Source organism: Delphinapterus leucas, chromosome 14, assembly GCF_059928025.1.
Source record: "Delphinapterus leucas isolate spDelLeu-1000000601 "Yukka" chromosome 14, BTC_Dleu_Yukka2, whole genome shotgun sequence".
Lineage (NCBI taxonomy): Eukaryota > Metazoa > Chordata > Mammalia > Artiodactyla > Monodontidae > Delphinapterus > Delphinapterus leucas.
The window spans coordinates 89,237,012-89,260,321 of NC_143142.1; the positions used below are offsets into that span (position 1 = coordinate 89,237,012).

At 45.4% G+C, this 23,310-nt stretch overlaps 1 protein-coding gene across 1 annotated transcript; it reads left to right on the forward strand.

Annotated features, from left to right (window-relative positions):
* Positions 1-21: 21 nt before the first annotated feature.
* Positions 22-23,177, forward strand: LOC149747662 (uncharacterized). The gene is given in 9 exon segments (XM_089895373.1): positions 22-180; positions 183-268; positions 12,628-13,010; positions 14,532-14,703; positions 16,160-16,334; position 17,429; positions 17,747-17,843; positions 22,012-22,082; positions 22,085-23,177. Coding segments are annotated over 9 exon segments (1,113 nt in total). The 5' UTR covers positions 22-129; the 3' UTR covers positions 22,162-23,177.
* Positions 23,178-23,310: the final 133 nt, after the last annotated feature.

Here is a 23,310-nt window from a genome sequence, read left to right on the forward strand (position 1 = left end):
TCGGCTGGGTAGGGCTGGTCCAGACCTGCTGCCTCTCCGGTTGGTACATCGGAGTCTGAGCTCCTATGGTGCCACCGGGGCCCGGGGTGGACGGACCGGCCCGCCGGGACCCCGGGCTGGACGGAGAGGATGGCATCGCTGAGGAAGGGCTCGTCCCCTTTTACCCCCAGACGAAGTCCCCCAAATTAATCATTTTGGCGGTCACGCTTTCCAGACGTAAACACAGTTGCTTTACTTGTCAAAAGCAAGTGATTAACAGAAGAGTCCTGCTAAGACTCACACGCGCCCAAATAATTTATTTAAATTAGTATTTCTAAACATTTTTTATTGTGGTAAAATATATATAATATAAAATTTACCATTTTAGCCATATAGTTCAGTGGCATCGTTGACATCCTTGTACAGCCATCACCACTCCAAATACTTCTTTTGTTAAAAAGCTTTGTTGAGGTATTATTCACATACCGTAAAGTGATTCCTCCATTTCAAATAAGATGGTTTTTCCCAGAGTTGTGGAACACTACAGTCTGATTATGGAAAATTTTCATCACCCCAAATCCTGTACTCATTAGCAGTGAGTATCATACTCCTCCCATCCCTTTGGCTTTTGTCAGCTACTAATCTATCCTAGACATTTCGCGTAAATGGAAGCATAAGTACGTAGTCTTTTGTGACTGGCTTCGTTCACTTAGCCTAATACTCTCAAGGTTCACCCACACTGTAGCAGGCATCAGCACACTTGACGCTTGAGCAACAGGGGTTTGAACTTACACATGTACTATGTGTACTACATGATCTGCAATTGGCTAAATCTGCAGATGGGGAACCGCGGATATGAAGGGCCAACTGGAAAATTATGCGTGGATTTCTGACTTCACAGAGGGTCGTGGTTGAAGGGTCAACTGTCCTTGGTTCCTTTTTGTTGCTGATGAATCTATTGTTTGGATATATTGCATTTTATCTCTCCATCAGTTAATTGACATCAGGGTTGTTTCCACTCTTTGGCTGTTGTGAAAAATGCTGCTATGAACATTTGTATACAAGTTTTTGTATGGATTTTAAGTCTTCATTTCTCTTGGGTATGCAGGTGGCATGGTTGAATCATGTGATGTTTACTGTTTTGAGAAATTGCCACACAGTATTTAAAAGCGGCTATACCATTTTACATTTCCAACAGCAATGTGGTGGGGTTGGATTTCTCCACGTCTTTGTCTACTCTTATTTGTGTGTTTTTATTTTTGTTTTTTTACAATGATATCCTGGTAGTTGTGAAGTGATGTCTTATTATGGTTTTGACTTGCATTTCCCTAATGGCTAGAGATATAGAGCATCTTTTAATGTACTTATTGGCAATTTGGAGAAATGTCTATTCATCTCCTTTGGCCTCTTAAAAGTGGATTAGTTGTCTTTTTATTATTGAGTTGGAAGAGTTCTTTATATATTCTGGATAGAAATTCCTCATCAGATATAAGAAAATGTTTCCTCCCATTTTATGTATTGACTTTTCACTTTTTATTGGTATCATTTGCAGCATAAAACTTTTAAATTTTGATTAAGTCCAAGGTATCTGTTTCTCCCTTTGTTGCTTGTGCTTTTGGTATCGTGTCTGAGAAACCATTGCCTAACTCAAGATCATGAATATTTATTCCTCTTTTCTTCTTAGACTTTTAAAGTTTTAACTCTTACTTTTAGGTCTATGATCGTCGTGAATACATTTTTATGTACGGTGTTAGGTAGGTGTCCAACTCTATTCTTTTGTTTTTTTGTTTTGTTTTGTTTTGGCGGTGCCACGCAGCTTGTGGGGTCTTAGTTCCCCCACCAGGGATTGACAGCTCTATTCTTTTGTATGTGGATATCCAGGTGTCCCAGCACCATTTATTGGAAAGAGTTTTCTTTCCCCATCACATTGCCTTGACTCCCTTGTTGAAACTCAATTGACTTTAAATATGAGGATTTATTTCTGTAGTCTCAATTCAATTCCATTGATCTGTATGTCTAGCCTTATGTCAGTACCACACTGGCTTGATTAGTGTAGCTTCGTGATAAGTTTTGAAATCAGGAAGTGTAAGTCCTCCGACTTTGTTCCTTGTCAAGATTGATGTGGCCATTCTGGGTCCCTTGCATTTCCATATGATCTTTAGGATTAGTTTGTCAATTTCTGCCAAAAAAAGAAAGCATCTGGGATTTTGATAGGAATTGTGTTGAATCTGTACACCAATTTAGGGAGTATTGCCATCTTAACACTAGTAAGTCATCCAATCCATGGATATGGGATGTCTTTCCATTTATTTAGGCCTTCTTTAATTTTTATGACTTTTATAGTTTCCAGTATTCATGTCTTGCCCTTTTTATTAATTTTATTCCTAAATATTTTATTCCATTTGATGCTATTTAAATGGAATTGTTATTTTAAATATTTTCAGATTATTTGTAATCAGTGTATAGAAATAGAATAGATTTTTGGAGGAGGGAGGGAACAATCATTTTTTATTTTTATTTTATTTTTTGAATCTTTTAAAGTTGTATCAACCACACATAATTCAATGGAAATTTTTAGTGACGCATCTTTAGTGCCTTTCTAAAGCATATAACTTAGTCGTCATAGATATAAGCATTCTATGCCTTTTGCACTCATACTTCATAGTTTTATGGGACATTTAAATTATGTAACTTCAATAATCCACAAAATTTGCATAAACTGGTTTGGGATTAAATTCGATCACATATAATTCAACTGGTGACAGCAAAAATGCACAGATGTGTAGGGAGCCGCTTGAGCATTCAGCTTGGTTTGTGAAGAGAATGAAGAAATGCAGTTACTCCTAAGAATCTATTAGGTAGAGGTCAATTTGAAGACCTTTGAATGTATATGGAAAGTGATGTTTGCATGCTTGTAGATTTTACAAATCTATGTTATCACACTGAAAAAACATAGTAATATGGAGACTGCAAAATAGAATCGATTTTTTTCATTTTTTAAAATTTATTTTGTTTTTTCTCCCAGTTTTATTGAGATGTAATTGACATATAGCACTGTATAAGTTTAAGGTGTACAGCATAATGCTTTGACTTATGTACATCATGAAATGATTATCACAATAAGTTTAGTGAACATCCAGTATCTCGTATAGCTGCAAAAGAAAAGAAAAAGAAAACATACTTTTTCCTTGTGATGAGAACTCAGGATGTATACTCTTAACAACTTTCATACATAATATACAGCAGTATTAATTATATTAATTATGTTGTACATTACATCTCTAGTACTTATAACTGGAAGTTTGTACCTTCCGACCGCCTTCTTACAATTCCCCCTCCCCCCAACCCCCCACCACTGGTAACCACAAATCTTATCTGTTTTTCCATGAATTTTCTGTGTGTTTTTTGAAGTATAATTGACCTACAACACTATGTTAGTTCCTGGTGCACAACATAGTGATTTGCTATTTCTGTATATCACAAAATACAATTGAGTTTTGTATAGCGATCTTGTGGTCTGCAGCCTTGGTGAATCATGTATTATTTTGAATGGTTTTTAGTGGATTCCTTGGGCTTTTCTGTATATAAGATCGTACCATCTGCAAATAGGGACAGTTTACTTCCTCCCTTCAAATCTGGTTGCTTTTTATTTTTTCCTTGTCTAACTGCCCTAAAACATCCAGTACAATGTTGAATAGAAGTGGCAAGAGTAGACATTTTGTCTTGTTCCTGATCCTAGGGGGGAAGCATTCAGATTTTCACTATTATGCTATTTACTGTGGACTTTTCACAAATGCCCTTCATGAGGTTAAGGAAATTCTCTTCTGTTCCTACTTTGTTGAGTGTTTTTGTTTGTTTGTTTTTTTAAAATCATGAAAGGTTGTTAGGTTTTGTCAGATGCTTTTTCTAATGCATCTGTTGAGATGATCGTGTGAGTTTTGTCCTTTATTCTCTTAATATGGTGTACCACATTGATTTTTGTATGTTAAACTAATCTTGCATTCCTAGGATAAATCCTATTTGGTCACAGCAACTTTTCAAAATATGTCGCTGGATTTGGTTTGCTAGTATTTTATTGAAGATTTTGTGTCTGTAACTCACAAGGGATATTGGTCTGTAGTTTTCTTGTGGTACCTTTGTCTGATTTTGATAATAGTGGCCTCAAAGAATGAGTTGAAAAGTCACCAGCCCAGACAAGAAAAATCGATAATTTGACCAAGACTCTGCATTTCTACTTCCATTTCCTCAAAAAGTATCTGATCATTTAGAAAATGGGAATAAATAGGCTAAATCATCTCTGAGTTAATCAAACTTCTTGAATTACGTTTTTTAAAAAGATTTATTTATTATTTATTTATTTATTTTATTTTTGGCTGCGTCGGGTCTTCGTCGCGGCACTCAGGATCTTCCTTGCAGCATGCGGAATCTTTCATTGAGGTGCGCGCGCTCTTGGTTGTGGTGCACGGGTTTTCGGTTGCGGTGCACGGGTTTTCTCTTCTCTAGTTGTGGCACGCAGGCTCCAGGGTGCATGAGCTCTGTAGTTGTGGCGCGCGGGTTCCAGACTGTGGGCTCTGTAGTTTGCGGTAGGCGGGCTCTAGTTGAGGTGTGCTAGAGCTCAGTAGTTGTGGCACATGGGCTTAGTTGCCTCTGGGCATGTGGGATCTTAGTTCCCTGACAAGGGATTGAACCCATGTTCCCTGCATTGTAAGGCGGATTCTTTACCGCTGGACCACCAGGGAAGTTCCTTGAATTACATTTTGTCTTTAGAAATTGAATTCTTCATTTAAAAAAATGACTAAACATAAGCATTAAATAATGCAGTCTCATGTTCTCAAGTAAGAGCAAGACAGATGTTTGGTGGAAGATGTCCCTGTGTCTCCTAACTGGGAAAGGATACACATGTCCAAACAGAGTGCCCATTCCTGCAGAGCAACTGGCTTGAGTTAAGTTGAGAAGAAGGCAATTTGACTGAACTAATTGTTACTAATACAAAAATCACTGGAGAGGCTTATAACTTTTCTAGAGGGATTTGCATTTTTAAAAGAAGAAATGGGGCTTCCCTGGTGGCGCAGTGGTTGAGAGTCCGCCTGCCGATGCAGGGGACACGGGTTCGTGCCCCGGCCTGGGAGGATCCCACGTGCAGCGGAGCGGCTGGGCCCGTGAGCCATGGCCGCTGAGCCTGCGCGTCCGGAGCCTGTGCTCCGCAACGGGAGAGGCCACAACGCTGAGAGGTCCGCGTACCGCAAAAAATAAAAATAAAAATAAAAGAAGAAATGTTTTAAGTCATATGTAAGACAATGTTACAGTGAGACTTTCCTCTTAAATTTCAGCAGAGGCCCCAAATTGAAGATTAAATGATTTAAAATGCCATATTCCAAATAAAGAAGGCAGACCAGCTTTTTCCAGATTTTGCAGAGGAGGTAAGAAAATGTGTTAGGGAAAAACTGACATCGTTTCTTTGGAGGAAGTTATGGAGTGATGTACAGTCCCATTCTCATTCTCTTCTCTTTGGGAAAGAGAGGGATGCTTCCATCCTGCCTCAAGCCAAGCAAAGGAGTTCTAAAAGAACCCCTCACTTTGGGTGGGAAATGGTCAGGAGGCAAAAGACCCTGTCACCCAGGACTGTATGCTTAGCTGAAGAAATTTCTACATCCAGGCCTGCTAAAGGGACCAGAGTTGAACTCTTGGGAGGAACCCTCAAATTTATGCAGTGTGCTCTCTTTGAAAGTGGCCAGCGCTCAACCTTACTTACCCTAAGAGCAATGCAAATATCTGACTGCAGAAAAATAGATAAACTGAAGTGTACTTATTGATACTATATAGCTGTATAGATGAATGACTACACCTCCATGTATAAACGGGGATGAATCTCACATACTGACAAGCTTAGAAAAAAAGCAGGTTACCAAAGACTGCATAAGGTATAATTCCATTAACATAAAATGCAAAAATATGCCAAACCAGACAATATATTATTTAGGCAAATTTTCTATCTATCTATCTGTCTATATCATAAAATTCAAGATAGGAGTTATATCTGGAGCAGCAGGGAGTGGCACAGGGAAATTCAAAAGTAGCGGTAATGGTATATTTCTTAAGTTTGGTGGTATATAACCAGGGGCTCATTTTATTGCTGTTTTCATAACATGCATATTTTATAACATTGTGTATTTGTAACGTGTGTTTACTTTAAAAATTAAGGCCAGTTTTATCAAATTCTAATTTTTTCATTATATTTACTCCCAACTGAACACAGCAGGGATTCTGGCAATCTGTGAATTCTTCTTGCTGGACCAAATTCAATAGAGGCCCTCTGGCTAGGTAGCTGGATGGTAACAAAACTCCAAATAATCTTTTGTGACAGGTAGTATTCACTTTTGCAAGGCGATGCTTTCTCAAGAGCTTTTTTATGATCTTGAGATAGAATAGTAAAACTCTACATCCTCTTTCAGTCTAGACTTTCCAAACAGTTCTAAGAAGCTTTCCTCCCTTATTTGTATTTTATTTATTCTTTAGTGTTTCAATAAATATTTATTGAGCATGTACATGTGCCAGACAGGATATCAGGTGCTGTTATCAAGAAATAGAACAATAACAAGACTGATAGAACAATAACAAGACTGAGTCCCTGCCCTCATGGAGTGTAGTCTAGCAGAAGGCCTGACGTTACACAGAAGATCGTACACTGAATTTGGATTCACAGCAAAGTCCTACAGGTAAAGAGTTTAGGGTATTAAGAGAACATTTAGCAGGAACACACTTAGTTTAAGGAGTTCAGGAAAGGCTTCCTTGAGGATATTACGCTTAAATGGGGACCTGCAAGATGAGTGAGAACTAGGGGGAGAGCTGGGGTCCAGTCCAGGCAGCCAGGGAACAAGTCCAGTGCCAGGAGCATGGCAGTTTGGGTAAATGTGCAGCTGAAATGATCAGCACACACAAGTGGTTTGCTGGGTGGACAGGCCAGATAATGGGACCTCTGTGCTTAGGATTTTGTACTTTACCATATGAACAAGGCGCTGCCAAGGGGCTTTAAGCTGGGGATTAACATGTCAGATTTATATGTCCTTCAGGCATCTAGGCTGCCATGTACAGGAGAAAGGATTGCAAAGGGAGTACTTGAAGAGAGGGAAGTAGGGAGACTAGCCTCAGGGTAATGAAAGCTGCCAGAGAGGAGTTCTGGGCTGAAAATAAAAATTTGAGAGCCATCGGAGTAGAAGGCAGCAAGTGAAGCCAGGACACTGGATGAAACGCTCATCAGTGTTTCCTAAAGAGGACTATACCTGTTCATTACCTGTTCTCAGTAGTACCATCTAGTCTAATTTTAAAAATACCAGAGATATCCCCAGATAGTATTATTTTTGACTAGGTAAGTAAACACTTGAGTTGATTTTTAATTTACTTAGGGGGGGAAATGAGTAAATAGCAACACAGATGGTGTGTGACTATGAAAAATGACTGAATTTGTGACACACTGACCCAGAACCGTGGAGACACAGGAGTAAACCCTCGCGGGTGACTTAGAGCAGGGCCTAGGCAGCGCCAAAAAGGAGGAGGCCTCTTGCCGCAGGGAGGGCCTGCGTCATCCACTGCCCATTTTCCCGGGAAGAAGGCAGTCCTGATCTCAGGGTGAGACTTGCTCTTTACAGAAGCCAACCAGGCGCCAGCGTGCAGACCCTGCCCAAAAATGCGCCCCCGCAAGGTCCCCCCACCCGACCACCTAAAACAATAAAATAGCTGATTACCAGCAGAATGGGTTTATTCAGGAACAGCAAAAAACTGCAATTTAAAACGCTCAACCTATAGCAAACCACAGGCAAGTGCAAAGAACAACAGAGGGGAAACCCTTTTATAGAAGAGAAGGGGGAGTTGGGCGTGGCTGCTTGTTATAAACAAAGAGCCCATTGGAGGGAACCCCGAGTTGGAAGTGTAGTAGCTTCCCATTGGCTGGGCTGTTTCCAGACTCGGAGAAAGGCTTCCTTCCCCGCCTGTAGCGAGGTTGTGCCCTTTTTCCTGCTGGATCTCCAATCGAGGGGGAGTGGTGCCAGAGCTATCCCTTCTGGACTCCCGGCTCCATCTTAAATGAGGTTTCTGTGTATTAATTTTCACACTCGTCACGCTGAAGCAGGCCAGCAGCCTTCCCCACCACACAGTCCCCACACTCGACCACCCAGACTCCGCTTCTGAAGGAGGCTCCACCCTAAGCCCGCCCGCCAGGCGCGGGGCCTCGGCAACCTGCCCTTCTCGCATGCGCACTCCTGGCGCCCAGAGTTACCGGCCGCGAACCGAACACCGGAGATGTGGGCGCGGCCTAGTTGATTGGGCGGGGCTAGCAGACGAGGACCAAGCTGTGGGGCTTGGGGCGTGGCCTTGGGCCCGGCAGGCGGGCTTAGGGAGTGGCTGGAAGGTGTGGTCGGCGGTTTGGGGGCGTGGCTGGGAGGTGTGGTCGACGAGCTTTGGGGCCTGGCTCTAGCGTGGCTGGCCGTAGGACTGGGGCGGGGGCACTACGCTCTTTGATCTCGCGCCTTCGCTGTCCGGGTCTTGCCTGGGATACTGGGCCTGCTGGAGCGTCCCTTAAATCTGGGGTCTTTTTAAAAGACCCGGATGTCGCGGTGTGCGCGGCAGACTGGACTGCGCTCTGCAGCGTGGTGTGACTGACCTCGAACTTCACCTGGGGCAGGTGGGCAGCATTAGAATCCTAAGAGCCTTCTGGGCTCGCAGGGCACGATCCTGAAGAATTTAATAAGGAAAATACATTGTTGTTATTTGTACCTGCCTTGTTCGAGAGAAGACTTAAGGTGGCTTCAGACACTGCCAGAATCTAAAGGTCATTTTGGACAGGTACTTTTTTCTAAGCTCCAGGCCGTGGCAGATTAAGCTTTAAATGAATAGATTCAGGTATCCACATCAGATTTTATAGTTTATTCCCCTGCATGAATCCAGGTTTGTTTGGTTTTTTTTAAATATATTTATTTTTGGCTGTTTTGGATCTTCATTGCTGCGTGGGCTTTCTCTAGTTGTGGTGAGCAGGGGCCACTCTTCACTGCGGTGCGCGGGCTTCTCACTGCGGTGGTGGTTTCTCTCGTTGCGGAGCACGGGCTCTAGGCGCGCACGGGCTTCAGTTGTTGTGGCTCACAGGCTCTAGAGCGCAGGCTCAGTAGTTGTGGTGCACGGGCTTAGTTGCTCCGTGGCAATTGGGATCTTCCCGGACCTGGGCTTGAACCCGTGTCCCCTGCATTGGCAGGTGGATTCTTAACCACTGCGCCACCAGGGAAGTCCCTAGGTTTTTTTTTACCTTGTCTTTCTTTTCCTTAATGTTTAGCAGGCCCTGACAAACCATTTCTTAGGAGGGAAGCAACTGTTTTTGCTGAGACACATTGTGACAGTATTGGTTTTAAATTACATTGGATTTGTTGATACCTGGTGACTGGAGAAACCTCACATAAAGGGTGTAAACAGTGCAGTTTTCATTAAGCTAGAACTAGCAAACACACCCTCAAGGATATGCCCTTTGGTATATCTTAAACTTTTAGGTACTCTTATCTAGTCATGAGTGAACAGATTGTTCTCCAGCAAATCCAGAATATCAAGCTAAGGACGATTATAAACGCAGAGGGGCTAACCATGGCGTCACCTACCCCTCATTACGGAGAATTCTTTTTTTTTTTTCCAGGCTGTTTTCTGAGCCTCTTTGGAGCAGAATCTGGGCTGGGGATCTGTAGAAGACAAAAAGCAAACAACTTTAATTTTATACCCATAGACAGGGCAGAGAACTGCTTGGTAGGTGAGGTGAGGACAGACTTTGAAAGGGATTGGAGAGAGGATAAGAGGACAGAGTGGCAGGGAGAGAAGTTAAAAGTCAGTTGGTGCCAGTTTGAAGCAAGTCTTGGCACGTTGGGTATGTGAGGATGATGGGGGTGGTATTGGACTCACCTCTCAAATATTAAGAGAGGAAGCTTCATGAGGAAATAGGATTTTAAGAAATATTACTGTGTTGTATGAATTCAGTCTCCCTCTTTGGTGTAAGTTTGTTTCTAGACACTTGGGTAAATATCTAAATTGTTGTTCAGACTTAAACATTAGTAACTCCCATTCTTTGAAGGCTTGCAGTAGGTTCTCCAGGCTCTGAATGCTCTCTTTCACTGTCAGGGCCACCATGCCAGGCTGTCTGTTCCCCTCACTTTGCGTTGGAGGATAGTGAGTTTCAGAGGGAAGCACGGCCAGGCCGAGCAGCCTGAACCCAATGCCCAGCTCCTCCTTTGCACTCGGTCCTGCTTTGTCCTCTTGCTGCCCTCACCCCGTCTTTGTTTCTTTCTCTCTGTCCCAAAAACTAAAACATATTTTTATTGGTTGCAGTTGGTTTTTATTTTCATTTTTGCTTTTTAAGTTAAAAATACCTTCCTTACTCCCCTGCCCCTTGCCTGCCCCCATCCTTGCCCCTTCTGTGATTTGAATTTGTTCTCTCTGTGCTTGTGTTACCCCAGAACTCCTCCTGCCCTGTGCTCTTCTGGGCCCAGAGTCCAGCTGGGCAGTCACAGTCACTGGTCACGGGTCTGCATGCCTCCCTCCACACTTCCCTCTCATGAGTGCTATACAAACGTCAGTCTTACTTTCCTTTGAAAGAAGAGGTTGGAAGTTCATTCTACTTATTTTTCTTTCTGGGTCTCAATTTTACAGGGACTTTAAAAGAAGAAAATCCTGAATTTAGAGCCTTGGGTCTGTTGAAGGCAATCTCCACAAAGTTAATACATATTCTTTTATTTTTTAATTAAGCAATCATTTCGCAAGGAGAAAACTAATTTTTAATCTGTGCTAGCAGTTCAAATTAAACAGTGTAAGGAGAATGCACATAGCAGTTAGAAGACGTAGTCTAACTACATTTTCATGTCTGAACTATCACTCTGTTAACCAAAAACAAAGCTGTAAAGTTTTTGACTTTTCCAAATTTCACACATGGGTTTATCTTTTGACTTAGATGAAATGCAGTTGTGTAAAAATACACCTACGTTGTGGTGAGTTCCTTTGTTGTCAGAATGTCCCCAACCTAACCATCATGTCAGTACTGTGCATGCAAGGACACCTGCCAGAGGCATGTCCACTTAGCTCTCCTTATGCAGAAATTAGGGGAGGAGAATGAAATGTGATCTTACGGTGCAACTATAAAGCACTACCTGTTGATATCACTCTGGTTTCACCAAGAACGCAGGAAGCCCGGGAGACATTTGATCAGCCGCAGAGCTGTGCCGGAGCCAAAGTTCTCGTCTTGCGGCCCTGCCCGCTCCTCTGCGCACAGGGCTCGGCATCAGCAGCGAACAGGGCTCACGCTCCTTCTCAGGAAGCTGTTGACGGTGGGTCCCACTTCCGGTCTCGTGCTCCTTTGCTGGACTCCTGGCTGTGAGTGGAGATGGTCAGAGGCTGGTGCTCGTGAAAGGAATTACAGAGCAAGAGACAGAGCCCAAGGATGGAGTGAGCTCTTGAATGTGCCTGGTGCTCCCATCCCTGCTGCGTCTATCTGCCCCAGCAGGGACTGTCTCCCTCTTCACTCGTGGAGCAGCCACGAGTCACTTGGAGGATCTTGGATCTTTTCCATGTACGACCACTGACAATAATGGGGTGATGGATGTGTGTCATTGCTCCATAACCAACGTTAAAGCAGTCAGGAATTGAGACTCCTTTCTATCAAAATAACTGAGATCTTGTCTTGAATGAAACTCTATTAATCTTTTACTGAAAGTCCAAAAAGTAAACAAGTTTTTTAGCCCATCATGCTCTGAGCTTTGAACACACTGTAAACATTTTTAGCTAAGTTTGTGACCCAAATATAAAATACATTCACTAGCCTCAACTCTTGAAAGCAACTGGTTTTCTTTTTGGAAGAAAGCTATAAAATGTTAAAGATATCTTCTTTTTAATTAGGAACAAAGAACATAAAACATTATTTAATTTGTTTGACAGACAGTAAAAAGTATCTTTTACTTTCACAGTAAAAGATGGTCAGTTTTATTTGTTAGTTATTGTTGCATAAAATTACCCTAAATTTTAGTGGCTGAAAATCATAAACCTCTGTTACCCGCTACGTCTTCAGGTCGCAGTCCAGGAGTGGCTTACCTGGGCGGTTCTGGCTCAGGGTCCCTTGGGAAACTTTAGTCAAGGCGCTGGCCGGGGCTGCAGTCATCCCCAGGCTCCCAGGCCATTGGCCAGCCTCTTAAGTCCTGCCTCTCACTCACTTGGGCCTTGGCACAGGGCTGCCTCCCAGCATGGCCCTGGCCCCCCGGGAGAGGGGGGAGCAGGGGAGAGCAGGACCCGCCTTCGCTTCTGCTGCATTCTCTTCACGAGAAGTGCACTCCAGGCTGGGGGTCTCACGAGGGCCTGATCACGAGGAGTGCCGTCGGAGGGGGCCCAGAGGCTGCCACCGCAGCCGAAGGGCAGAAATAAAGACCCCCGTCGGGTGGGGAGGAAAGTGGCAGTGATGGGAGCATGGGTACCTTCAGAGTCCAGCTCTGCTGTGTTACAGGTTTTACAGGAATTTTTCCAGGAAATAAAATGAATTCCAGTCCTGTTGTAATTTAGAAAATCTAAAGAACAGTAGAAGAGCATATGGGTTGTTCTCTTGAAGACTCTGACAGCAGAAATTGCATCTGTCTTTCTGCAGGCCACGGGCGATCAGGACCTACCTGGAGTTTTGGTGTCTGGACTTGAAGGACAGTATGGTATATGTGAAGATCATGCTGGAGACCTGCAGAAATGCTTTAATCTCATTACCATGCAAGAATTTTTGGAAAATAAAACACAGCTGGGTCCAAAGAGCCAAGCCGTGTACGTCTGGGGCGGAAGGCCGGCCGTTAGCCAGGAGCTGCGCAGCCCGCCCTGCTTGAAGATCGTCGCTGGCGTAGGGGCGGGGCCGGACCACCTGGACCCGGGACTCGTTGCCAGCTTTAGTGTGAAGGCGGCCAACACGCCACACGCCGTTTCCAACCCCACGGCAGACCTGGGGATGGCCTTGCTGCTGGCTGCAGCTCTGAGCGTCGTGGAAGGTAAACAGCCAGGAGACGCTTGTTTTCTAGAGATCAGATGACAGATACTTAATATCACACCTGATAAGGCCCTGATCTCTTCACACTGCGTCCAGGACTTTGTTGCCCTGGACTTGGAGCCACTTTTGGTTGTTTCAGCCTAGTCAGGGCCAAGCTTGGCACCCAGGCACATGCAGTCCATGTGATCTGTCTGATACGCTGTTTTCTCCTCCACCAAATTCCACTCACTACGCAATGTGTGAAGTACTTTCAACACCACTGTGGAAATGCCCTTGGAGTAGTTCACTGGCCGGTCAGCATGCTACCCTGGGGTGAAGGCCCCCAAGTGAGCAGGCAGAACCCCAGCTCCCCACACACTGGACCTGGCTGGGCCCGCCCCGCGAGGAGCAGCGCAGCACTTCAGCACTTGGCCGTCGTCCTGGTGGAGCTCTGGGGTGAAGGGGCTTGAGGAAAGGAGGCAAGAACCAAGCAGGTTCTGTTTCTTTTTTTTTTTTTCCAATATTTTTATTTTAATTTTTATTTTTGGCTGCGTTGGGTCTTTGTTGCTGCGCGCGGGCTTTCTCGAGCTGCGGCAAGCGGAGTCTACTCTTTGCTGCGGTGCGCGGGCTTCTCACTGCGGTGGCTTCTCTTGTTGCGGAGCACAGGCTCTAGGCGCGCGGGCTTCAGTAGTTGTGGCTCGCGGGCTCAGTAGTTGTGGCTTGCGGGCTCTAGAACGCAGGCTCAGTAGTCATGGCGCACGGGCTTAGTTGCTCCGCGGCATGTGGGATCTTCCCGGACCAGGGATTGAACCCCTGTCCCCTGCATTGGCAGGAGGATTCTTAACCACTGCGCCACCAGGGAAGTCAGAGCCGGTTCTGTTTCTGACTGCTGGTTCACATGTGCACACTCACAGACACACGCACACACACATGCACACACAAACATATGCACAGTCACACACACATACACATACATGTAGTCACAAATGTACAGACACTTGGACACACCAAAACCAACAAATTTTAACCAGGAATCCTCCCTTAATGTGAAAGAAGCTGCTGGGTTTTTTTAAAAAATATTTATTTATTTATTTGGTTGCACTAGGTCTTAGTTACCACAGGCAGGCTCCCTAGTTGCGGCTCGCCTGCTCCTTAGTTGCAGCACATGGGCTCCTTAGTTGTGGCATATGAACTCTTAGTTGCGGCATGCATGTGGGATCTAGTTCCCTGACAAGGGATCGAACCCGGGCCCCCTGCATTGGGAGCCTGGAGTCTTAACCACTGCACCACCAGGGAAGTTCCAGAAGTTGCTCTTTTAAAGCATTCTGCCAGGAGGCTGGGGTTTGTTATGAGGAAACTGCCCTGTTCCTGTCATTCTTCCCTTGCAGAAACATTTTGCTGTCGGATAGGAATGAGTGAGCGCCCAGGGTCCGCCCTGGACTTCCTGTAACCTCGTCTCCCCTTCAGGCGGCCCAGTGAGGGTTGTGGGGATTTTGTGTGTGGTGCTGTCCACACTGCCCACTCTGCATCGTGTTTATTTTAGGTCATCATTTGGCTATTTCGCCACATACGGAGAACTTTTCTACAGACTGGATGCGTTAAGAAGTGACAGGGACCACTCTGGGAATTATCGGCGTGGGGAGCATTGGCTGTAAGATCGCTCAGAGGGCCAGAGCATTTGAAATGGAGATTCTCTACCACAGTAGGAAACGCAGGTAAAATTCAGAAAATGGACTTGAAATTGACTGAGCAGAACTTGCACCATCACTGCCTTAAATATAGTTTAGATATATTATTCCTCCACTTTTCATACAATTCTCCTATTCTGTTTCTCCAAAAAGGATTGATGATCAAGGAAGGGACTGTGGTGTTTTTATGATCACCCAGAAATGCAGCGGATAATCTTCTCTTCATTGAAAAAATTTCACCAGAGAGAAAAGAGATTTTGGCTCACCTACAGCTGTGCTGTTTCAGTTTGTACAGTGACTCTTTCTGATCATGGGAGATGCTGTCCACACTTGAACACACATAACACACAGGTGTGTGCTTCCCACCCCCCAGTATTCAGTCTGAAACCCTCTTCCTCGTACTCCACCAGCAGCATTCAGCCCAACACCCAGTCCTGTTAATTTTGTCTCAAAACAACCCTCAGACCTGCCTGTTCACCCTCACTTCATCGCTGCCACCTGCCACCGGCCTAGGCCCCGGCCTTCCTCACCTGCAGTGCCTGCCCTCTAAGGAGCTGCTCTCTGCCCTCGAACTTCAGCCCGTCTGCAGACCGGCCAGATGATGGCGCTGTTCGCAGCCTTTCAGTGGCTTCTGTTGCCACGGAATAGATTTCCACTCCCAGAGGCAGGGTGAGCTGGGAGACTTCACATCGGGACTGCCCCCTTCTCAGTCACCCTGTTTGCACAGTGGATAGCGGCGAGGCTTCGGTAGCTGTCACAGCTCCCAGTGCGGTGAGGGCCGCCGCAGAGGCCAGGACAAGGCGTGTGAGGTGGGCAGGGCTTTCACAGTGGCAGCGTGTGCTGGCCGTTCCTCTTTCCTTCAGGTGCTCTGCTGGCCAAGATGTGTAGAAACAATTCATATATTTTTGTATTCCATATTTGTAGGGCAGTAGCGGCTACCAGGGATGCTGTGACCTCCTGGAGCTTGGAACTTCTGTTGAATAGTCAGCTGTCTGGGTGCCCAGAGCAGGAGTTAGGACTGGACCCAAAACACAGCACTCAATCCTGCCTGCACCAGACCCTTGGATCCTCGCTCTCTGTTGAACAGATGGCACTCCCAGGCTCTCTCCCGTTTTATTTTTCTTTGGAAATTCAGATGTGTTTGCCCATATGCAGCAATGCTGGACGTCACTGAAAGCACGTCTGACACCATCGGGCTTGTACCAGACTCTGGGGGCTCGAAGTTGAGTGAGAGGAAGCTCCTGACCTCAAGGGGCTCGCAGTCTGGTGTGACACCCCACAGACACGGGGCTCAGAGCACCCAGAGACGCCCACGGCGTTTCCATGGGTGAGCCCTGGCCTCGGGGTCCAGCCGCCTCTGGACCCAGGTGGGGGTCTGGCCCACGGGAGGACAGACTGAGTCCATGGCTCCTCTCAGAAACTCCTTCCGGGAGTTGAATTTCTAACTAGAGAACGTGGTTTTTCTCCCTTGTTCCCTTCATAGAGAATCGGAGGAGGAAGTCATTGGGGCCACTTACTGTGAGAGGCTGGATGACCTGCTTCAGCGATCGGACTTTGTGATGTTGGCTGTGAGCCTGACGCCCCAGGCCCGGGGCCTGATCGGGAGGCGCGAGCTGAGTGGGATGGAGCCCACTGCCATTCTCTCCACATCGGCAGCGGTGCGTGCTCCACCGCTGTGTGGAGGCTGGGGGGCTCCAGCCATGGCCATCCTCTCAGCATTCCCAGGAAACCTTTTCCCTGAGTGGTCTGAAAAATCCACTTAGACGGCTGGGTGGTGAGTTAAAGGGGTTTTACTTTATATTTAGAAATACGTCTGATTTTTGTCTTCACATCATTTTGAACCTCAAATTAGTAATAAAGAGAATGAGAATCGTACACTGTGGGGTTTTCAGATCCAAGTATGGGCATCTCCTTGGGTAGCAGAATCACAGTTTGACCTTCCACGTATAATCAAGCAAAATTTATGGGGATGAATTTTCTGAGCCTCAGTTTAAAAAAATAACTTTGTGTTAGTTCGTTTGGTTGGTTCTCTGACATTTTCGTAGAGCTTTGTGTGTTTGCATACAGGAGGCTTTAGGCCCCGCGCGATAACCAGATTTTCTGGTGGGTTGGTGTGGCATTTGTGAAGAAGAAAGCGTCGGAGTGCTCGACGCTGGGGGTGCCAGCACACGTGAGGATCGGTGCTGGCCTCAAACGTGCAGGCGGCTTGCCTTTGGGATCGGGGGCAGAAGACATGTGAGAGCTGGCGTCACCAGCAACCACCTGTGTCTCATCTGTAAAACAAGGAAAACAGGGCTTGCCGTGAAACCCCACAGGGCCAAGCTAGTACGCTTGAAGGTTTTCTGAAAATTCAGACCCTGTAGATGAGCAGGAAGGACCAGTGCATTATATGCTTTTGGTAATGTCAGAGGTCGGTGACGAAGTAAAGATTCTGGAAAAACAAACACCCCAGGTAGGAGCTTGGGACTAGGTTTCTCCACCAGCAGCACAGGCAGGCTGGGTGCTGTGTCTTGACCTGTAGGGCGGCTCAGCACGCCAGCGGGAAGGAGGTTCCTTGAAGGTCTCTGCTGGGAGGAAGGGGTTTCCTTCTCAGCTGCTGCTGCTATCTTGTATTTGAAATGCAGTTATGGGTGATGTTTGTGGCTGTTTGGTTTTTTAATGTGTACCTAAAACTACTACCTGGGGGCTGTTTCCCGGAACCCGGCGGTGGCTTTGGGAGGCGGTGTGGTGAAGTGGCAGGGCCCAGGCTCAGGGTCAGACAGACCTGGCCTCAGATCTGGGTAGATGCTTTAGAAGCACGTGACTTTGGCTGAGCATGTAACCTACAAGCCTCACGTGTAAAAAGAGTATTGACTTTTGCTGGGTAAGTGGAGGAGGTGGCGAGACAGCATCTGTAAAGGGTTTAGTGCGCCGCCTGGCATGTAGCAGGCTCTCAGTGTCTGAGAACGAAGTGGCAGAATGAAGTTCACATGCTGTCAAACCTGTGACAAGATCAAGACGTGTTTGAACAGTAGTGAATGTGACCAGAGTGCACTGTGGGACCTACCGAGGAGGGGTCTCGTCCACCCAGGTCTGTTAGTTGATCAAGATGCCCTGGTGGAAGCCCTTCAGACCGGGGTCATTAAAGCAGCAGTGCTGGATGTGACGTACCCAGAACCCCTGCCCAGGTAAGAAAGCCACACAGGATCTACGGTTTTCTCGATCCAGGTGGGGCAGTCCTCAGACAACTGTTGCTTTTGGCTTTTGTGGCCATGTTGAGCCACGTGTTGTAATCGTGTAGGGTCTTGGCCTTGGAGGGGCCTGAGCAGGCCCCTGGTGACCTGTCCAGTTCTGCAGTGGGTCAGGCCTCTGCTTCAGCACCTCCGCGGACAGGGTGCTCAGGGCCCTCAGGCCCCAGACGCCGCGGATGGAGACTGCACAGGACAGCCGTTCTCAGATCAAGCCAAGTAGTCCTCCCTTTACCCACCGACCCTGGTTTGCCTTCTGCAGCATCAAAGGCGAGCTCTGATTATTCTCCTCTTTACAAACCTTCATGTATTTTAAGACAACCACTACATTTCATCTTAGTCTTTTTTTTTTTTTGAGGCTAAGTATCTTCATATCCTCCAGTTGCAGCCTAAATGATGTCATTTCCAGACACCTTGCCTTCCAGCACTTTAGATTCTACAGTCCTCTGAAAATGTGCTCCTGAGAATGGCACACAGTATTCATGTTGTGGCCTGACCACTGTAGAGAAATCACACAAAGGTTGTGTTGGCAGCACCCTTCCTCAAAGCCTCGCTGCACCTTTAACTCGTTAAGTTTTTAGTCAGCTAAAATTGAAATTGTTATTCTCTCAATTGTTTTTTAAGTTTATGTGTGGAATTTTACATTTACTTGTATTTAATTTCATTTGCTTGTGTGTTTTGACCCAGTGATCCAGCCTGTTGGGACTGGAGTCTTGGTCTGTCACTTATTTGGAATCTTGATGCTGTCATTCATTAAACCAGCTATTCCTAACTTTGATTCCTCCAGCTTTGATTTCTATCCAGTAAGCAAATTACTGTCAGATGAATGTTTGACATTATGACCAAATTTAATACCTAAGTTTTATCAAGATTGGTCATAGAACTTACAGACATTTCTGAGAAAAACAATAATTTATTCAGAGCAGAGTTTCTCAAAATGTGGTCTGGAGACCCTTTCAGGGGGTCTGTGAAGTCAAAACTAATTTTTTTTTTCTTTTTAAAGGTCTAACTAGATTTATTTGATAATTCATGAATCAGGCAGCATCCTATCTAGCAAGTAGAGAGGAGCTCCCAAGTCAAAACTATTTTCATGATACTATAAGATGTTATTTATTTCCACTCATGTTTTCTCACACAAGTGTACCGTGGAGTCTTCCAGAGACTTAAGGACATGTGATGACATCATCACTCTGACAGCTAATGAAATGTGTGCTTCTGTATGATTGTATTAAATTTTTTTCAGTTTTAATTTCTAATACAATAAATGTTGATAGGCATAACCCTCATAAACACATGTTCTTTGGGGTTCTCAATTTTTAAGAATGTAAAGACCAAATAAGAGAGCCACTAATCTAGAACAAAAAATAATTTCAATATAAATAAAGAAGCATGACCATTTTAGACAGTTGTCAACTTACTGAAAAATGGAGAAGTCATGTTATCACCCCTGTTGCCTGCTAAAATGAACTTTTACTCACAAGTCACAAGGCAAATACTAGGGTTATATCCCAAAGCTTAGTTTATTCTAATAGGTGATGCGCTCCCAGTGTCCCATGTGAAATCATTTTTGTGGCCAAGAGGTTTAACAACTATTTTATGAATAACTTATATTCAGATCCCATGTTAATTTCTAATCTGTATGTTTATCAGATAGGTCTGAGTTTTCATCTTGGTTTTTCAGGGAGACATTTTGATGCCACTTACTGTGAAAAAAGTAATTTAAAAAGTAGGAAACCTGTGGTTATTTAGTCATACTACATAAGTATTCTTTGCTTTACAAAAGGATTTACTGTGTTTTGTGTTTTTTTTTTTTGCGGTACGCGGGCCTCTCACTGCTGTGGCCTCTCCCGTTGCGGAGCACAGGCTCTGGACGCGCAGGCTCAGCGGCCATGGCTCACGGGCCCAGCCGCTCCGCGGCATGCGGGATCCTCCCGGACCGGGGCACGAACCCGCGTCCCCTGCATCGGCAGGCGGACTATCAACCACTGCGCCACCAGGGAAGCCCCCTGTATATTATTTTAAAATGAAAAAATTCATTTGCCAATAGCGCCAGGAGTCCCCAAGTTCACCTTCAGCCTTAATGATTTGCTAGCAAGACTCACAGAACTCAGAAAAGCTTTTCTACTCACAGTTACAGTTTATTACAGTGAAATGATATAGTTTAAAATCAGCAAAGGGAGAAAACTCATAGGGGAGTCGAGAACCAGGCTTGCACTTCCAGTTGTCCCCCCAATGGAGTTGTGGGGACAGTGCTACCACCTCCAGCAATGGTGTGTGACAACACACGTTAAGTATTTCCAACCAGGGAAGCTCATCCCAGCGTTGGTATCAGGGGGTCAGTCATGTAGGTGTGGAGTGCCCACATGTCTGACACTAGCTTCGTAGTCTCCAGACCCTGCAGAGGTCAAACTGATACAGATTGGCCTAGAGCCCTAGGCGAACAAAAACAGGTATTCACCACAAATTAAATCACTAGCATAAACTATCTGGCTTTGCTCAAGGCCCCAAGTATAAGACACTCTTACCAGGCAGTATATCTCAAGGGCTCACAGGTTATCTTCCAGAGGCCAGTCAAAGGCCAGTCCTATTTTTGGAATGTGCAGGGTTCAAGAACTCCAAGCCTGCCTGCTGAGTTAATTCTTTACTACACAGGCCAGCCACTGGCCCTTGGCCTTAGCTGTCTCAGAGCAAAATGATGTTTATTGGATTATCTACATTTATTACAGTATTTATATGACAGATACAGTATGACTTCGCCTAACATTTGGAGGAGCCAATGTGGGGCAGGGATAGATTTAAAGAAACTAACCCATTGTATTTTTGTACCAATATGATTACTTGTTCCCCCCAACCCCTTGAGCTACCACTATTTGTACATTATGATGAACTTGTGTAGCACTATTTAGTATATAAATTAGCTGGTATTGACCTAAATCCAGTATTCCTCAGGCCAGTCATTTCCCATTGATCGTCAGTGTCAGTATTATCATCTGACTTATTTACATGAGGTACTTAAATCTTACCAACAACGCCAGTGTTATACCATATTGCAATACTGTCGTGGTACAATGCAGTTTCATTACATAACAAATCGATAACAATTGCAGAGGTATTTGCTATGCCTTCTCAACAAAATTGTCTCTTGCCTATACACCAGATATTATTATGGGCAGGTGTTGTACAGTTGGCCGTGATTCAGTTCTTTCTGGGTTCCAAGTCAGTTGGGACAAAACCAGTCACCCTGTCTCAGTTCGCACCCTTGTACTGTTTTCCAGCGTGTGATGTTATATAGTAGGACCCACCTCCTTCATAAGGGGAGGATGAGTGTTTTTCAGAATAGTTTCTACCACTGCTAACTGTACCACAGGATATGTCTTACTTCAGTCATTCCTGGAGGTGAGGGCAGTCAAACTGCATTGATATAAATTACAGGTGCCCCCAGAGAACTTCCATAGGTCTGGGGGTCTGTAAGATTCTCAAGGGTGTGCCCCTTGAGCCTCAGTATCTATGATGGGGGACCACTGCCACATGTCTACTTTGGCCTCTATTAAAATAGTCAGGATGCCCGCTGGGCCAGGTCATAGCACTTTCCCAATCCTGGGTGCTAATATTATCCATCATTATGCTTGAGTCTGCCTGACCCACTTCACTAAAACCTCATTATCTTTCCAGGCTAACTCCCATCCTTTGCCTTCTTCCTGGACGAGAGCTCCCTCTGATCTGCTAATTCTAGTTAATAAATCTTTCCCCTCTGAATGCTATTCCCATTAAAGGCACATTCAGCTTGTCCCATGATGCCTAGATCAACGCCTAATTCCCCAAGGCCCTTTCTTGTCCTGTGGGTCAGTATCATTTAATCCATCATGCATGTTGTGCAATTGTGAACTAATGGCCTGGGTGCAGTTAGGATACGTATTTTACACCCAGAAATGTTGGGTCACCCAAACCAGGGTTAGATGAGCAGTGGTCATACCTAGGTGTCATTAAGAGTACGCCATAAGGCTCCCACAGCCTTCCCCATCTCAGCGTAGGGGATATGAAACCATAACATGACATTAAAGAAACGAAACAACTCTGAATAGTTTTCCTCAATTAATCTGTATTTCAGAGATCCTTTGTTGGAGTTGAAGAACGTCACTCTGACACCTCACATTGGAAGTGCAACTCATCAAGCAAGACGACAATGGAAAATTTGGTTGAAAGCATCCTGGCTTCTCTCAATGGCCTTCCTATTCCTAATGAAGTGCTATTTAAATGATTTATGTGGGCTGAGAATTCAATGGGATGAAAACATGGCAGATTAAATGGAAAAAAACACTTACTTTGTATGTTAAGAGTCCATTATATAGATTGAATTAATACTACTTAGATGAAAAACTTAAGGAATAGTAATCATAGTTACCACCCGTTGAGAGTTTGTTAAATGCTTTCCTTACACTCTCACTTCATCCTCAAGGCAGCTGTATGAGGGAAGTTATGTTGTTATGATTCGTAATGAAGCTGAGCACAGAGAATTACTTGTCCAAAGTCCAAAAGCCTGCACTAGGTCTACGGATTTCCCAGTGAGCTATGTTGCTTTCGATCCTGATAAATTCTGATACTTTATTGGATTACATAGTCCCCCTGATACTCTAATCACTATCCATTTGTTTCAATCATTCAAAAAAAAAAAAAGGATTACTGAGCACCTTCTACGTGCCAAGTCCTGTTCTAAGTGCTGGGGCTGCTATAGGAAAAAAAGTCCCCACTGTCAATGCCCAGTATGGAATTATCAGGGATGACCATGAAGAGGGGTCTGAGGTGACTATGCCTCTTTTCTGGAGTAGTTTGGAAGCTGTGTCTTTCTCCACGTAGACTGGTGAGGAGGTATTATAGGAAGTGAGCAAACGAACTGGCAGCGTAAAGAGGACTCGAGTCCTTCCTAGTGGTGCAGGCAGAAGGAGCTCTGCTCCGGGACGCCCACCCAGTTAAGACCTCTTACCTCCCTGCTCTTCATTTGATATTCCGTGGCAAGGGAGTTGAAATGCACCCTTCTCTGTTAGCTTCGTGCGTTTCCCTAAAGTGTATTCCTCGCTCCGCAATCTCCGCATCCGGGTGGTTTGTGCGCTTCCCCGCCACAGAGTCGCAACCTCCCTTGCACTCGGCAGCATCTAGCTGAACCCAGCTCGCCGTGGGAGTACGACGGGTGCGTGGCCCAGTCGCTCCGCCCACGCACCAGCTGGCCCTGCCCCCGCACAAACGTCATCACGTCCCGTCCCCGCTCCTCAGTTACGTCATCAGGCCCCGCTCTCCACCACGTGTCGTCTGGCCCCTCCCACAGGCGTCCCGTCCTTTACGTCACCCTGCCCCGCCTACTACCCCACCCACGCCGTGTCTAGCCACCCCTTCCTCACGCGTCGTCACGCCT